The sequence below is a fragment of the Dermacentor albipictus genome, chromosome 5, assembly GCF_038994185.2.
Source record: "Dermacentor albipictus isolate Rhodes 1998 colony chromosome 5, USDA_Dalb.pri_finalv2, whole genome shotgun sequence".
Lineage (NCBI taxonomy): Eukaryota > Metazoa > Arthropoda > Arachnida > Ixodida > Ixodidae > Dermacentor > Dermacentor albipictus.
In genome coordinates this window covers 163,979,401-163,995,783 of record NC_091825.1, presented here as the reverse complement: position 1 = coordinate 163,995,783, position 16,383 = coordinate 163,979,401, and the positions used below count along the sequence as shown (strand labels likewise).

At 44.1% G+C, this 16,383-nt stretch overlaps 2 protein-coding genes across 49 annotated transcripts in view; one reads left to right on the top strand and one right to left on the bottom strand.

The window, feature by feature from the left end:
• Positions 1-1,085, bottom strand: part of LOC139060218 (uncharacterized) — a 44,725-nt gene extending 43,640 nt beyond the window's left edge. For 3 of the 12 annotated variants that reach the window (XR_011514695.1, XR_011514697.1, XR_011514696.1), the window contains exon 1: positions 841-994. The gene's annotated coding sequence lies outside the window, so the exon portion shown is untranslated. Of the gene's footprint in view, positions 1-840 lie in introns of all 12 variants that reach the window. The other 9 variants (XR_011514698.1, XR_011514699.1, XM_070539275.1 and 6 more) reach the window with 7 other exon arrangements.
• A 288-nt stretch (positions 1,086-1,373) lies between these two features.
• On the top strand, positions 1,374-16,362 carry LOC135904020 (uncharacterized). Of its 37 annotated transcripts, none has more exons than XM_070539240.1 (52): positions 3,610-4,646; positions 4,810-4,881; positions 4,937-5,042; positions 5,100-5,131; positions 5,348-5,383; positions 5,464-5,505; positions 5,582-5,602; positions 5,720-5,758; positions 5,986-6,027; positions 6,200-6,241; positions 6,343-6,375; positions 6,461-6,499; positions 6,595-6,627; positions 6,734-6,772; positions 6,855-6,887; positions 6,992-7,036; positions 7,193-7,234; positions 7,317-7,349; positions 9,270-9,314; positions 9,505-9,552; positions 9,981-10,174; positions 10,234-10,393; positions 10,835-10,946; positions 11,435-11,529; positions 11,596-11,661; positions 11,735-11,798; positions 11,867-11,930; positions 11,999-12,062; positions 12,131-12,194; positions 12,263-12,326; positions 12,395-12,458; positions 12,527-12,590; positions 12,659-12,719; positions 12,788-12,848; positions 12,917-12,980; positions 13,049-13,112; positions 13,181-13,244; positions 13,313-13,376; positions 13,445-13,508; positions 13,577-13,640; positions 13,709-13,772; positions 13,841-13,904; positions 13,973-14,032; positions 14,105-14,168; positions 14,237-14,300; positions 14,369-14,432; positions 14,501-14,564; positions 14,633-14,696; positions 14,765-14,828; positions 14,897-14,960; positions 15,029-15,089; positions 16,164-16,362. In XM_070539240.1, exons 1-24 carry the CDS (start codon positions 4,451-4,453, stop codon positions 11,457-11,459), a joined length of 1,509 nt encoding a protein of 502 aa, XP_070395341.1. In that variant the 5' UTR covers positions 3,610-4,450; the 3' UTR covers positions 11,460-11,529; positions 11,596-11,661; positions 11,735-11,798; positions 11,867-11,930; positions 11,999-12,062; positions 12,131-12,194; positions 12,263-12,326; positions 12,395-12,458; positions 12,527-12,590; positions 12,659-12,719; positions 12,788-12,848; positions 12,917-12,980; positions 13,049-13,112; positions 13,181-13,244; positions 13,313-13,376; positions 13,445-13,508; positions 13,577-13,640; positions 13,709-13,772; positions 13,841-13,904; positions 13,973-14,032; positions 14,105-14,168; positions 14,237-14,300; positions 14,369-14,432; positions 14,501-14,564; positions 14,633-14,696; positions 14,765-14,828; positions 14,897-14,960; positions 15,029-15,089; positions 16,164-16,362. The 37 variants fall into 37 exon arrangements, with proteins under 37 accessions (XP_070395338.1, XP_070395341.1, XP_070395340.1 ...); XM_070539239.1 differs by having other exon boundaries at positions 13,973-14,036; XM_070539273.1 differs by having other exon boundaries at positions 10,053-10,174; positions 13,973-14,168.
• Positions 16,363-16,383: the final 21 nt, after the last annotated feature.

Below are 16,383 nucleotides of genomic sequence, written 5' to 3'. Positions count from 1 at the left end.
GCTTTTTAAGTCGCGACGATAGATTGGATTTTTTACAAGCACTGCTCCAGGAGGGCACATGCAACCGGAGGCCTCAGGAGAGGACCTGAGGTTATAATAAAGCAGGCGGCGCAGGATCCCCAGGGCACCCAAGGGGTAGTGGGGAGATCAAAGCTGGAAGCAGGATAGTCCGTAGATTGGAGTGGCGGAGGCCTAAGCGTGCTGGACTTAAAATAAATATTATTACGTCCAGCCGCCAACTTGTGACGCCAAGACTTCTGCAACAGCAGTCAGAAGTTTGCCGTTTGACATACTAAGGCAGCAGCGGAAGCGGACGAAGACACAGAAACGTGAAAAAAAAGGACCCCACGCTACAAGTTAGTAGTATTTTAAAGTTTAAATTATGGCAATTGAATAACGCGCAACTGAGCCCTCTCGAAGCGTTCGACGCATGGAAAAATTCGCGAGGACGGTAAGATACCAGTGTGACAGAGGCACAAGCAAGGAACGAAAACGCGCACACAGGGCAAACTGTAAAGATGCTATATATTTTGCTATATATGTAATATATGCTATATCTATCAAGTGACTAGTGCCATGCTCTAATCTTCAAAGGTCGCAATGCTTTCGCAATGAAATTGTTGACAGTGTGCGCTGTGTGTGTATCTTGTGTTCTGGCTCACCGCTGATCGCGATCACGCCCGATCCTGATCGAATTTCGCGGTCGTGATTGCCTCCTTTGGACAAAATGAGCGAGAGACCCAATCACAGTCGAGAATTTCGATCCGGATCGGTGCCGATCGCGATCAGAAGTATACGTGTGACACTGGTAGTGACAGGGCAACGCCATATCATACTCGCCTTCACGGGAGACCACTGACCAAACGACAACAATCGTTCGCGCCAGTGCACTGTGCCAGCAACACCCAAGGAGACGCACGAGGAAAACTTGTACACGACGCACGGATCGCCAGCCGACACATGGCAAAATGCCGCCAAGCCAAGGCACGCCTAGGGACAGAACGAGCAAAAAACTGCTCCTCCGTGGTACCTAGGTAAAGGGAGAAATTTAAGGCGCAAACGCCCCCAGATTTTCTCTCTTGCACCCGCTGAAACGACTGGCCAATCCCGTGAACTGGCGATTCCGCAAATGACCGTCTCGTCCCGTTTATGGCTCCGCCCCAACACCCCAACTGCGGTTATCCGAATCCTAGACACGCTAAACCTCTCTAATACACATAAAAACGACGCCTGTCGACACTTGGCGAAAGATTTATTAGATTATCTACCCGCTAGCTACTCGTAAGTTCTCCTACACCGCAAGAGTCACGTGGGTAACGTGACCTCTTATAGGGGCAGCGATGTTTTCGGCCGCTCCAACAACCCAAGGACGCAAGTAGACGTAGCGGTGTGCGCATGCGCAGTAACGTCGCCCCTAGTTCTTGCGTACGCAAGCCGCTTGCGTCCCCAACACTAAAACTCCCTCGACTTAGTGCTGTAGTCGAGCCCTTGGTTTGCGATCTTCACGTGCCAGGAAGTGTCGAACGAGAGTCACGTTCAACTGACGATACGGACAAAGTGCATACAGTGGATTCAGCTTCTTTTCCATCTGTTAGCGTCGCGTTAAACGATGGTTTCTCGGAGCACAGTTCCGGCTCTACAAGTGAAGTGTCGCGAGACTCGCATGAGAGGACTGTGTCAGGACCTATTGGTGCGCGAGACAAAGAAGCGAGTGCTGTGTTTTTTCGTGACGAACAGGACAGTTCAAGCTCTACTACATCGCTGCCAAGTGATACGAGTGAGCGAATTGAGTGCGCGGCAGCGTTTCGTCCGTCCGAACAGAGTGGTTCGACAGAGATGGCTCGCCACTTGAGAAATTGGGCGTGCGAGCAAAATGTTACGCATACGGCGGTGTCCGCACTACTCAGAGTATTGAAAACACGCCCCTGTCTTTCGGACTTGCCATCTGACGCACGGACGCTGCTTCGAACTCCGCGAGTGGCTTTGATTGAGGACTGTGTTAATGGCTCGTACTGTCATTTTGGCATTGCAGACAGCATTAATTCAATGTTAGCGAACAGTACGAATTTATCGCTAGTGTCGCAAAGCATTGCACTGTTTTTTTATATTGATGGGCTTCCACTCAGTAAAAGCTCACTAAGCCAGTTTTGGCCAATTCTAGCTAGCACATCTGACATTCCAGGAAGTGGTGTGTTTTTGGTTGGATGCTATCATGGAAATCAGAAACCATCTTCTCTGACTGACTTCCTTGGCCCTGTAGTCAAAGATCTGCTTCATCTTCTTGATAATGGACTGCAGGTTCACGGCAAGCCAGTTACCATTAGTGTGAAAGGTTTCATTTGTGATGCACCTGCACGTGCATTTATTTTAGGCACAAAGTTACATTCTGGCTACTATGGCTGTGGAAAGTGCAAACAAAAGGGTGAATATGCAGAAGGAAGAGTTGTTTTTCCAGAAACGCAGGCGCCATTGCGAACAGATGCCGACTTTGATCAAAGAGTGCAGGAAGAACACCATGTTTCTGAAACGCCACTTTCAGCACTACCGATTGGCCTTGTTTCACAGTTTCCCTTAGACTACATGCACCTAGTATGTATCGGGGTCACTAAAAAGTTGATACTTCTTTGGTTGAGAGGCCCATTGCCACATCGTTTGCCTTCAACATCTATTGAAAGGATGTCAAAATGGCTGTTGGCGCTAGCGCGGACACATTGTGAGGAGTTTGCCAGGAAGCCACGATCTCTCAGAGAGATTGATCGTTGGAAAGCAACTGAGCTTCGCTGCTTCCTTTTGTATTTAGGTCCGTGTGTTCTGAGAGGTATTTTGTCGAAAAATCTGTACAGTCACTTTCTCATTCTTCACACAGCAATCACCATACTTTCGAGCCCTTCTTTCTGTCGCGAGTACTGCAGCTATGCAAAGGAGCTCCTTATTTGTTTTGTTTCATCATTCCAGTCCATTTATGGAAAGCACAGTCTTTCCTATAATGTTCATTCATTGGTTCATCTGGCTGATGATGTCTTGAGATACGGGCCTCTTGACAGCTTCAGTGCATTTCCAGCAGAAAATTTCATGCATCACCTCAAGAAGTTGGTAAGGCACTCAAAGAAACCACTAGAGCAGCTGGTTAACCGAATAGCAGAACGACAGTCCTCAGGTACGTTGTTTGTCATCAAACAACCTTCTTTGCAAGGAGTAGAATGTTCACAGATTCACAGCAGTGGTCCACTTGCAGAGCGTTGCATTGGGCCTCAGTACCACATAGCAAGCTTTCCACAATTTACCTTAAGGACTTCTGAAGGCAACAATGTCTGTACCATGGCAGATTCCACTGTTGTCATGATATCAAACTTTGCACATGATAGTCAGGGAAATAAAGTGCTAATTGGGAAAGCCCTTGAATGTTCTGGTGACCTTTACACTACACCTTGTCCATCATCTCATCTTGGAATAGTCGTCGTGAAAAAGGTTGACAGTCCTCTTTCGTCAAGGATGCTCTGTGATGTTATGTCCAAGTGTGTGCTGCTGCCTCTTGCAGGTTCCCCCTCCGAATATGCACTGTTGCCCCTAATCCACTCAACTGTATTGCCCACCCTGCACATATAAAATCTGAAACTGTGGAATAGTTCATGCTTGTTAATTGCAGATATCTTTATTTCACTATAGACCTCGTGAAGCTGAATAGCTTTGCTGAGCCACCTTACAACTAAGCCATCTGGCTTCTAGGTCGCACTTGGGACATTAATTTCGAACTGGCAGATTTGGCTCTGTTAACAGCTGCAGCCAACTGTCCAACTGCCACTCTCAGTAGCTAAATTGCACATGACATCTCCTCATAGTGGCAATGGCAGTACTTATCAGCATACAGAAACTTAAGCATAGCTACAACAACACTTGTTACACTGCACCTGACAAATTAATGGCCTGCACATTACCACTCGTAAAATCACCATGCCTGACAGCCTAAGTGGATGTCCCAAGTGGCCAGCATGCCAGATGGCTTGGCCACTGGGTGACTCTACAAAGTGACATGCCATTGGTCTGCAAACATTTGTTCCCAATATATATATTGAAAAGTAGAATGATAAACTACTCATACAAGGATAGTGTGTATAAAATGCTGTGTATTTGGGTCTTATGTGATGTGGTAAACTTGAATGTTTGCATGTAAACCTGTAAATAATGCACACCATGCAATAATGCTGACAATCACTGAACACTAGATTATGCCTCTACTACATAATTGTTCCTCAAATAAATCTTGTATAAAGTTTAATGCTTAAACACAGCACATCTCAATATTTTTACCTTTTTGGGGATTGCTTTTTTTATGCCTTTGTTTTTTACATCTGTGGTGTCCTGGACCAAAGCTGTGCCTATTGGGTTGACCTGTACACCTGTCAGAAGTTTTCTGCTCTCTCTTTGTTCTCCATGTTCACAATAATAGGTTATGTATGCTGTTTTGAGATTTGTTGATGACAACAGTGTTGCTGTTGTCCCAACCAACTGGTTGTTGAAGAATAAAAAGATGTGTTTGTGGCCGACTGTGCTGGGCACCCATGAATTGACAAAAGCTGTGAAACGACGTGCCCATCTCAATCCTTCTACAACGCCTAGCTTCAAGGTGAAGGTGATCAAAACTACAGGTATGAAACAGTTTTTTGCAAATTGGTTTTATCATTTTGAGATTGCTGTTACTCTTAAAGCCATTGGCAGCCTGTAAGGGAGTTGGGGGAAGCATACAGAAAAGAAGCTGTTCAGCATGAATAACACAGATAAGTAAATATACTGTGCAATTTTTTTTTTCAGCAACATACGATGAAGCTCGGCAAAAGTTGCCACAAGCAGAAAATTCGGACAATGTCGACACAACAGATCAAGGTAAGGGCTTCTCCTTATTCCATTTTCAGTATCCTTATACAATTCACATTTACAGAAAAAGGACGTGGTAAGCGGCGCAAATACACACGCATTTTGAGCTCGTCGGATGATTCGGAAGAGGAAGACAATTTCAATCTTCCGGAACCACCCTTCTCTCAAAGGTAGTAGCTGTTTTCAGGCACTCTTTCAAAATATGCTAATCCGTGCACATGTTGCAGCACTTCAAGTGCCAGTAATGATGGCAGAACAAGTAAGTGATGGCTACTTTTTGTCAGCAGTATATAGAACCAGCTTGCATTGCAAGTGATAAAATGTGAGCTAAACCTTGGGGAGGGATAAACAAATGTAAGCTTTAATCTGGTATTTAATCTGGTACTTATTGAGGCACTACACCATAAGCAGCAAGCTGAATTCCTTCTATTCCTTGAATATGTATCACTGCATTAAATTTTGCACTGGATTGCAGCTTCCAGACAAAGACTTATTGAAACAGCTTCTGAAAGTAAGACTTTAGTCTTTACATAAGCGCTATAGCACCGCTGAATTTTGCTCCTGGGTACTTATTAAATTTCTGTTTTGCAGAAACCCAGCAGGCAGACTTATCTGTGCAGACAGCTCATCTATGTAAGATTTTCTCTTCTAGTAAGCAGCTATGTGCCATTGCTGCATGTGCTCATTTAATTTTTTTTCCCTTTTCTAGCCTCAGTGGAAAAACAAAGAGGTTTGTTGTGGATATGCGTTGTTGCGTTTTATGTATGTATGAACAGTGCTGAAGCTAATGTGGCTAAGCAAGGCTGCATTATCAAACATTTAGTGAAAATGTACTTGTCCTTTACAGAGAGTGAAAATGACAGCTTAAGCGAATCACAAGCCCCAGGTAAATATTGTTGCAAGTTGTCTTCTTACACGCAGCCAACACTGCAGTAACATAATTTGATTTCATATTACCTTTGTTGCTTACTCATTGCACTTGGTTTAGTAAATATATAGTGCATGTCATGAAATACTGATTTGGTCATGCATGAATATACTAGGACCATTTGACGAGTAGAGCTTGTTTAGAGTTGTAGTACTGAGTCATTTGTGCTTTCTTTTTTGTGACAGGCAGCCAGCAAGCTCAATGTGCTGTGCAGTCATTTCAGTCAGGTAAGTTTCATTCATAACAGTAGAAAACCAGGTGATGTCATATTTTAATATATTTTCTGCTTTTTTTGCACTGGGAGTTGCCAGCTCCCGATTACTACATGCATGCATAGTTATAGAGCAAGTGCCTAGAAGAGCTGCATATTCTTGTGTGAAATTGCTCGTTTCCTTTTAGCACACCAGCCTAGGGCACCATTTCTGCAGCCACGTCGTGAAAGTAAGTTTCCTTGCTGGCACCCTCGGCAGTCAGCTTGCTAAGTAATGTTTTGGCATGTATGCATATAATTTTCCTAATTTTTTCCACTGTATTTGCTCAAGGCCCATTACAGTGGTCCATCTCCAGTGCCCAAGGTGCGTTTTGCTATTGACTGTGTTCCATAACTCAACAAGTGTGATCAAGGAGAGACCCGTTAAGATATCGCGCTTCTTTTTATAGGAGGCTGGCGGAGAGCACCAGCTGCACAGTCTCGTTCAGGTGAAATTATCTCTCACTGCAGTTTTACTGCTTTTTGCTTGTGACTGCTTTTTTTTTAAGACACTACCATACTTGTAAATTTTAACTTTCTGCAGACTCACCACTTTGTATGGCACCAAGCTCCCAAGGTTTGTTATGGAGAGCAAAACTCAATTCCACACATGCATGATTACCGCTGCATAGAGCTAGTAATTAAGCAGATAATGTTTTGAGGATTCTGTGGGTTTTTCACAGGAAGCCTTCCAGGAATACGATTCCCAGAGTTGCATTTAGGTAAATTTAATTTGAAAATTGAAACCTATGTGAGTAGCAGTTGAATGATGCACAATTGCACATTACTCTGCTTTTTCTGCAGACTCTCCACGATGGATTGCACAACATTCACAAGGTGAATTGTGCAGGGTACACTTTTTGAGCTTATATATGCATACAAAATGTCATTACGGCCAGTTACTAAAAAAACAAAAACAATTTTACTTTGCTTTCTTGCAGAAAGTTGTCTAGGAGTACAAGTACCAGCCGCACAGACATATCCTGGTAAGTTTCCTGGGATTTTCAGCTTGTCGCATTTCATTCATAACATTTCATTCGTTACTTTTCTGAATCTTGCAATATTCATGGATTCCTTGCTGCTTTATATATGTGCACTAACTGATGCCATTGTATTTTTTGGAATTGTGCTTGCTTGTTCAGGAACTGGACATGCAGAATTCGCCACGCAGTCTTGTCACCTAGGTAATATTTAACATGACCTGTCTATTAGTATTTAGAATGCTACTATGAATGTGGAAAACGTTTCCTCTACATTTTTTTGCAGAACTGCCACGGTGGCCTGCTTCTAGTTCTCAAGGCAAGTTGTATCATTTGTCACATCTTGGTACATGAACACGATTGGTTATAATGCCAACAATTAAAATACTGAGTACCACTCAGCAATACTGAGTATTGCTGAGTGGTCATCTGGTTTGCTTGTTTTTCTAGGCAGCCACTGTCCAGCGTTGGTGTCACAATTGCATCACCAAGGTTCATTTGTCAAAACTAACCTCAACAGTTGCACAGAGTGCACAGCCTCATTTTGTACATTTTGCAAATGTACGAAATTACATTTTGCGTGACATTTTACTCACAAGGTGTTTGTACAATGCTGAGGATTGATGGTTGTTGCAGCTTTGTGCTGGTGTACTTGAAAAAATCCAGTTAGCTCGGTAACGTAGAATGAGTGTTGCTGGAATTACCTATGCATTATTACTGCAGAAACTATATGGTCTGTAGATGCCAACTTTGAATTTCATGTCCAGGTATGTGTCTCCTTCACTTATGTGCTGCTGTAGACAACCACGCTTTCTTTTTAGAGGAGCTACTCTTCTTTGCTAGTGTTGTATTCCTTCCTACTGGTAGCAGCTTTTATTCTTGGCCTAAGAGAACCACTCAACAGAAATGTAACCTTTCTTTGTTCTACAAGGTTAGTGCATCTAGAATCATGGAACAAAAGTGCTAGCTTGAAGCTGCAAAGTGTCCACATGTGGGTTATAGGGGTATTACTCAGGCTCGTGCGTGCGCACCTGACCCTTCTCTGGATCGCACAGCGCCGGCGGAGCGGCAGTCGCTCCCTAGCACTTTCGCAGCAGCCCTAGCAGTCAGAGCTGTGACCCCTAACCCGCGGTTCGCAGTGAGTTGCGACCACGGCGGGTTCAGGCCAGTGGGGACAGGGTGAGTCTCGACCTAAGGTGTTTATTCACCTTGGTGTACAATGATTCCAACAGACAACAACAGCCACAACACATACAAATACAACACAAAACACAACCACAGCGGCGGAGAATTCCGCACGTCTGGGGTGAAACAAACCGCACAATGTGGGAGCCACAAAAGAGGCTGATAAGAGTTCAGCTCACCCAAAGTGGTTCCGCGCTCGAGCCCTGGGGCGGTGAGTCGCACACAAAGGCCGGGCGCAACAGGGGGGACGGCGTGCGGCGGTCTCAGCGGCGGATTTGAGATGCGGCCGTTCGCTAGCTCTTCCACCGTGAGACAAAAATGCGTCGGGGGAACAGCGCTGCTCCCCGAGCGGCGGAGAGGGAAGTCTCCCCGGTTCCAAGAAAGGGAAAGGAGGGAACGGGGTGCCTTGGCTGCAGCGTCGCGGCCAGGCGCGAAGAGCAGCGGGAGCGACGAAGGTGCCCTCTCCCCACTACCCTCCGCGAGCGAGCACGTGATTATCGCGTGATAACCGCGTGGCCGCTCCGGAGATATCGGGACGCGCGTGCGATCCCCACAGGGTCAATGTGCCCACACTGTTTTTTGGAGAAACAGAAGTGTTAGTGTGGGGTGCAATGCATGAGGAGAGTTGGAAATGCAGGGGTAATTTGTAGCATTGTAGGAAATTTGTTTTATCAATCATTTCACAAGTGTAGCTGTTTGGACAAAGAGTGGGTAATGCACTGTTTGGTGTAAGAAGTGCACAGGAAATAATGAAATGATGAAAAAGGTAGAGACTGGGACCAATAGTGCGGTATGTGTCCCTGTTCTTTTGCCTCTTGTTCTTGTTTGATGTAACCACAACAAATCCTACATTGAATTGGGGAGTGTTGCATGGAGATTATCTGGTGCTCAAGAGGTTTCAGAGGATGTTAGTTATACGCGGAGCTTTGCTGTAAATGCAATTGATTCTTCATGGCTGCTAGTCTCTAGACCTTTTTTGTGCAAGTGCAGTTTCCAGACATTCACCGAGTGATTTTGCGGTTCAAGAAAGTGTGTAAAATGTTTTGTTTTACAGGTGAAGCACCCAGCCATTCTCAGAGTGGTTTCTCCGTTCAAGAAGGTGTGTACAATGAACTTGATTATTGCACCTACCTGCCTTTGTACGATTTTAATTAATGTTTAATCTCACACTGGACTGCAGAACAGTTAGAACATAGCTACACAAGTTTGTAAGATAGTGCAAAGTTGTCTGCTGTATAAATTTTACAAAAGACATCTTAAATCCTTGTACATTTGTTTCCAATCTGCAGAACAAACTGACCAAAGTCTGCTGGCTTCAATCAGGAAGGAGATCTCATGTAAGCACATTTTGGTAAATTTTATTTTGCATATAGTTTGCTCATCAATAAAGGTATTGCACAGGTATTGCACTTAAGGAATTTAGTTATAACAATTGATTTGGTAAATGAGAAATTTAATATTTCCCACCTTTTTACATGCTAATAAATGCATCACAGCTCACGTGAATGCATATATCTGCATGCCACATACAGCCTTTTCTGTGCATGTGTTCAATACACTGTTTCAGTTTTCCGTTTTCCAATTAGGTAATTTATCTTCATTTATTAAGATGTTGCCAGAATCTGTTTAATCCCATCCATAAAAAAGCCTTTGTGGTAGTGGAATACAGTTTCTTATATTGGACTGAGAAATGTGCTTACATTACTGCATTTGCAAACCATTATAGGTAGTATTTTTGTCTGCACATTTCATCTTCACATTTCAGCCGCTACTCGGAGCATTTTGAAAGACATGGCTGTCTTAAAAACTCAAAATGAGGCCATTTTGAACCTCTTAGGTAGTAACCGTGAGTGCGAGATGGATGAGCAGCCTGTACAGACATACCCGCTAAGGACGGTTGATGAAATTGACCATCTGGAACGTAACTTGAAAAGCTCCAGCAGCTCCCGCAGGCAACTGGTAAATAATATTCAACAACTTGGTTTTATAAGTATAATTATTTTGCTGTTCTTCAACAGTGCAAAGTCCTAGGTCACATTGGCGGCAACACAGTGCGCTCAACAACTGCAAACATCTTGAAATATTTACTTCACGATTCCGTCGCTGTCATGTACAGTCTCCATGGGCAAAAAGGAAAAAGAGCCTTGGCTGAGACGGAGTTGTGCCGCATAATTCTGGGTAAGCGGTGTGCAAGTGTCGGCAAGTTACTGTAATAAGTCGCATGCTAGATTTACAGCATTGGCTTGCTTTAAGTGCACATCGAGTCATAATGTGTAATTTTGTGATCTGTAAACTGTAACAAAACATTAAAAAATTGTTTTGCCATATGCAAGCTCAGTTTAAACGCATTGAGGAGGTCACATCTGGCAGTGGCCTGCTGGCTATGGCATTCAACTGAACGCATTGTCAAATGCTTGAATACCAACCATATATCTGCAGCCCTCCACCACAGTATTTCATTATGTGGCATGAGCTGTGGTATGTAAAAAAAATTGGCAATTAGATAACTAGCTAAGTTTTCAGAACGTTAGCTCAGTCACTTAATATACAAAAGATGGTTATTTGGAGACCTGTGTGGTTTTGTTGAATGCCCATTGTATAACTTAGTGCCTTTTACAGAGTCTGTACGAAAAAATGCAGCAACAGCATCTGCTTCAGACGCAGAGATCCGTACAGGTATCATGGGATGGCTAAAGAATGCGCAAGCCCGTCTTGATGCAGCCATGAAGCGGTAATCTGATCCATTATTTAAAATTATTCACGTCTTAACTCCTCAATTTAGGCTTGTCCATTGCAGATTATTTATATATGTGCTGGCCCAAGGGCACTCATGCTGATTTTCACCTCGAGGACATTCTTGAAATATAGGCAGATATACAGACATGAAAAATAAACGAAATAATCTACAGTGCAGTTTATAAATATGCCTTCATACTCCTTTCAGTTCTGAAGTTTATGCAATAATTACAATTTGTTTCATGACGCATCTTTCGTGTATCCAGAGCTGATATATGTTCAATAGTATTTGAAGATTTGTGCAGTTAAAAATTATTTTGCCTAACTACACGGAAAATAAACATAGGTTGCAACTTTACAGACTGCTGAGCATTTCTTAAGTGTGAAGCAGGTCATGAATTGTAATTTTCTCATTCTTGTAACCCATATATCCTTATCAAGGTCTGTATCTTGCTATAAATTAGTTTTTTTACCTTGCTGTAGGGCACATGTTGAAACGGACCAATGAATAAACAGTGAAATGGTGGCAAAGCAGCCACATTTTTCAAGCAGTTGTGTGCTCACCAATCAAACCTAAGGTAAACATATAGAAGCATGCTAGGATTGACTGTTTTTTTTAATGTCTTCTTTTAATTTTGATGCAGCTGTTACGTTTACTCATTCACGACACCACAAGGCCTGCTGGTTGCCATTGTTTATGTCTAGTCGAGGTAAGCCAAGCCGCATGGTTCCAAGCCAGAGCTTGACTGTTTTGTGGACTGACTACTTTGAATTTCTACGCAGCTCTTATGTTTACTCTCACGGAACCACAAGGCGTGCTGGCTGCAGTTGTTTTTGTCTAGTCTAGGTAAGGCGCATGGTTCCAAGCCAGAGCTTGACTGTATTGTGGACTGACTACTTTTAATTTCTATGCAGCTCTTATGTTTATTCTCGCGGAACCACGATGAGTGCTGGCTGCAGTTGTCTTTGTCTAGTCGAGGTAAGCCGCATCGTTCCAAGCCAGAGCTTGACTGTTTTGTGTACTGACTACTTTGAATTTCTACGCAGCTCTTATGTTTACTCTCACTGAACCACGAGGCGTGCTGGCTGCAGTTGTTTCTGTCTAGTCTAGGTAAGCCGCATGGCTCCAAGCCAGAGCTTGACTGTTTTGTGGACTGACTACTTTGAATTTCTACGCAGCTCTTATGGTTACTCTCACGGAACCACAAAGCGTGCTGGCTGCAGTTGTTCTTGTCTAGTCGAGGTAAGCCGCATGGTTCCAAGGCAGAGCTTGAATGTATTGTGGACTCGCTACTTTTAATTTCTATGCAGCTCTTATGTTTACTGTCACGGAACCACGAGGCGTGCGGGCTGCAGTTGTTTTTGTCTAGTCGAGGTAAGCCACATGGTTCCAAGCCAGAGCTTGACTGTATTGTGGACTGACTACTTTTAATTTCTACGCAGCTCTTATGGTTACTCTCACGGAACCACAAAGCGTGCTGGCTGCAGTTGTTTTTGTCTAGTGTAGGTAAGCCGCATGGTTCCAAGCCAGAGCTTGACTGTATTGTGGACTCACTACTTTTAATTTCTACGCAGCTCTTATGGTTACTCTCACGGAACCACAAAGCGTGCTGGCTGCAGTTGTTTTTGTCTAGTGTAGGTAAGCCGCATGGCTCCAAGCCAGAGCTTGACTGTTTTGTGGACTGACTACTTTTCATTTCTATGCAGCTCTTATGTTTACTCTCACGGAACCACGAGGCGTGCTGGCTGCAGTTCTTGTATAGTCGAGGTAAGCTGCATAGTTCCAAGCCAGAGCTTGACTGTTTTGTGGACTGACTACTTTTAATTTCTATGCAGCTCTTATGTTTACTGTCACGGAACCACGAGGCGTGCGGGCTGCAGTTTTTGTCTAGTCGAGGTAAGCCACATGGTTCCAAGCCAGAGCTTGACTGTTTTGTGGACTGACTACTTTTAATTTCTACGCAGCTCTTATGTTCACTCTCACGGAACCACGAGGCGTGCTGGCTGCAGTTGTTTTTGTCTAGTGTAGGTAAGCCGCATGGTTCCAAGCCAGAGCTTGACTGTATTGTGGACTCACTACTTTTAATTTCTATGCAGCTCTTATGTTTACTGTCACGGAACCACGAGGCGTGCGGGCTGCAGTTGTTTTTGTCTAGTCGAGGTAAGCCGCATGGCTCCAAGCCAGAGCTTGACTGTTTTGTGGACTGACTACTTTTAATTTCTACGCAGCTCTTATGGTTACTCTCACGGAACCACAAAGCGTGCTGGCTGCAGTTGTTTTTGTCTAGTGTAGGTAAGCCACATGGTTCCAAGCCAGAGCTTGACTGTTTTGTGGACTGACTACTTTTAATTTCTATGCAGCTCTTATGTTTACTCTCACGGAACCACGAGGCGTGCTGGCTGCAGTTGTTTTTGTCTAGTCGAGGTAAGCCGCATGGCTCTAAGCCAGAGCTTGACTGTATTGTGGACTGACTACTTTTAATTTCTACGCAGCTCTTATGGTTACTCTCACGGAACCACGAGGCGTGCTGGCTGCAGTTGTTTTTGTCTAGTGTAGGTAAGCCGCATGGTTCCAAGCCAGAGCTTGACTGTTTTGTGGACTGACTACTTTTCATTTCTATGCAGCTCTTATGTTTACTCTCGCGGAACCACGAGGCGTGCGGGCTGCAGTTGTTTTTGTCTAGTCGAGGTAAGCCGCATGGCTCCAAGCCAGAGCTTGACTGTTTTGTGGACTGACTACTTTTAATTTCTACGCAGCTCTTATGTTCACTCTCACGGAACCACGAGGCGTGCTGGCTGCAGTTGTTTTTGTCTAGTGTAGGTAAGCCGCATGGTTCCAAGCCAGAGCTTGACTGTATTGTGGACTCGCTACTTTTAATTTCTATGCAGCTCTTATGTTTACTGTCACGGAACCACGAGGCGTGCGGGCTGCAGTTGTTTTTGTCTAGTCGAGGTAAGCCGCATGGCTCCAAGCCAGAGCTTGACTGTTTTGTGGACTGACTACTTTTAATTTCTACGCAGCTCTTATGTTCACTCTCACGGAACCACGAGGCGTGCTGGCTGCAGTTGTTTTTGTCTAGTGTAGGTAAGCCGCATGGTTCCAAGCCAGAGCTTGACTGTATTGTGGACTCACTACTTTTAATTTCTATGCAGCTCTTATGTTTACTGTCACGGAACCACGAGGCGTGCGGGCTGCAGTTGTTTTTGTCTAGTCGAGGTAAGCCGCATGGCTCCAAGCCAGAGCTTGACTGTTTTGTGGACTGACTACTTTTAATTTCTATGCAGCTCTTATGTTCACTCTCACGGAACCACGAGGCGTGCTGGCTGCAGTTGTTTTTGTCTAGTGTAGGTAAGCCGCATGGTTCCAAGCCAGAGCTTGACTGTATTGTGGACTCACTACTTTTAATTTCTATGCAGCTCTTATGTTTACTGTCACGGAACCACGAGGCGTGCGGGCTGCAGTTGTTTTTGTCTAGTCGAGGTAAGCCGCATGGTTCCAAGCCAGAGCTTGACTGTATTGTGGACTCACTACTTTTAATTTCTATGCAGCTCTTATGTTTACTGTCACGGAACCACGAGGTGTGCGGGCTGCAGTTGTTTTTGTCTAGTCGAGGTAAGCCACGTGGTTCCAAGCCAGAGCTTGACTGCATTGTGGACTGACTACTTTTAATTTCTACGCAGCTCTTACGTTTACTGTCACGGAACCACGAGGCGTGCAGGCTGCAGTTGTTTTTGTCTAGTCGAGGTAAGCCGCATGGTTCCAAGCCAGAGCTTGACTGTATTGTGGACTGACTACTTTTAATTTCTACGCAGCTCTTATGGTTACTCTCACGGAACCACAAAGCGTGCTGGCTGCAGTTGTTTTTGTCTAGTGTAGGTAAGCCGCATGGTTCCAAGCCAGAGCTTGACTGTATTGTGGACTCACTACTTTTAATTTCTATGCAGCTCTTATGTTTACTGTCACGGAACCATGAGGCGTGCTGGCTGCAGTTGTTTTTGTCTAGTCGAGGTAAGCTGCATAGTTCCAAGCCAGAGCTTGACTGTTTTGTGGACTGACTACTTTTAATTTCTACGCAGCTCTTCTGTTTACTCTCACGGAACCACGAGGCGTGCTGGCTGCAGTTTTTGTCTAATCAAAGTAACTCGCATGGTTCCAAGCTTCACATCTTGTTGCATTCTTAAAAGCAGCCCTGAAACACTTCTTGAACATAGTGAGAAAACAATACTGCACTACATGAAGCAGGGAATTTACAATCACATGTCAAACACAGCGAAAAATTGCTTCCTCTCGCTTTTGCAATGTTGCCACATTGAAAGCAGCCGGCCCACCAATGCTATTGGCTGATTTCGTGATCACAAGAGTATTCTCGGTAATGTATAATTCCTAATTTGAGTTAAATAAATGAAAAATGTCTGCAACCTCAAAAAGAGAATAGTAATTTCATCTTTGCACTGGGCATAGCTGCATCGTCTGCGTGTGGCCTCTAACATGGCAGCAACGTGCTGCATAGTGTAGTCCATCACAGGCCAGAACAGGGTGCCACGACACTCAACTGTTGGCCTTTGCTGTGCTCTCTTGGCTTCTCCACTGTGTAGCTTCCAGTGCACTAGCAGACACGAAAATAGTAAGTCTGGTACTGGTGTGATTATTCTGCTTATAGTTGCAGTATTCGAAAAATGTTTATGGCACATGATGACGTTTTCTCATAGTAAGGTCATTCTATGTTTAGTTAGAAAAGTGTTTCCGGTCCCCTTTGGAAAGAGTGGTTTTATGACATGTGGTACAATACCGCAATAATAATTGTAAGAGACACTTGAAAGGAGCAATTGCTCGCCTTGATTGCCAGGCTTGAGTATGCCTCTTGCTTTAACTTACACAAGCCACCATCACCACTGAAATGAAAGTAACTGTTCTAACAGATATGTTTGCAAACCATCACCACTGCTAATGACGTACTGCTAGTCTGTGTGTGGATTAAACCATTTGCCAGTGTAATTGCACTCTACCATTGCTTTTTCATGATATATCAGAAAAATAGTGCCGAACATCATCGTGTAGCATAGGATTTTGAGAGAAGCAGTTGCTTAAAATTATAAAGTAAATGTCACCAAAGCAAAACAATGGTACATATATTTCTATTTGAAATACCGAATTGCACATTTGTATTGTAAATAATTTGTGGCTTCTTTCTTTTTCACTGCTGTATTGCAGAGCAAACCTTCATGTGAGGCCTGCAGCAGGGCAAACATCTGTGGGCACGCAGTGGTATCCAAGAGGGAAGGGTCCATTGCTGTGGATTCTGCAGCTACATCATCACTTTATGTGGTCACCTTTTCTATAGTATCTTTAAATTATGTAAGGTCTGCATGTCCTTTATTTTATTAGTCAATAAAGCCGCTTTGTCATAAGACCAGGTGGTCATTTTTTGCTG

What these genes read in the sequence shown, in the direction of transcription:
- LOC135904020 (XM_070539237.1), top strand. Translation starts at nt 1,396, where the DNA reads ATGCGCAGTAACGTCGCCCCTAGTTCTTGCGTACGCAAGCCGCTTGCG.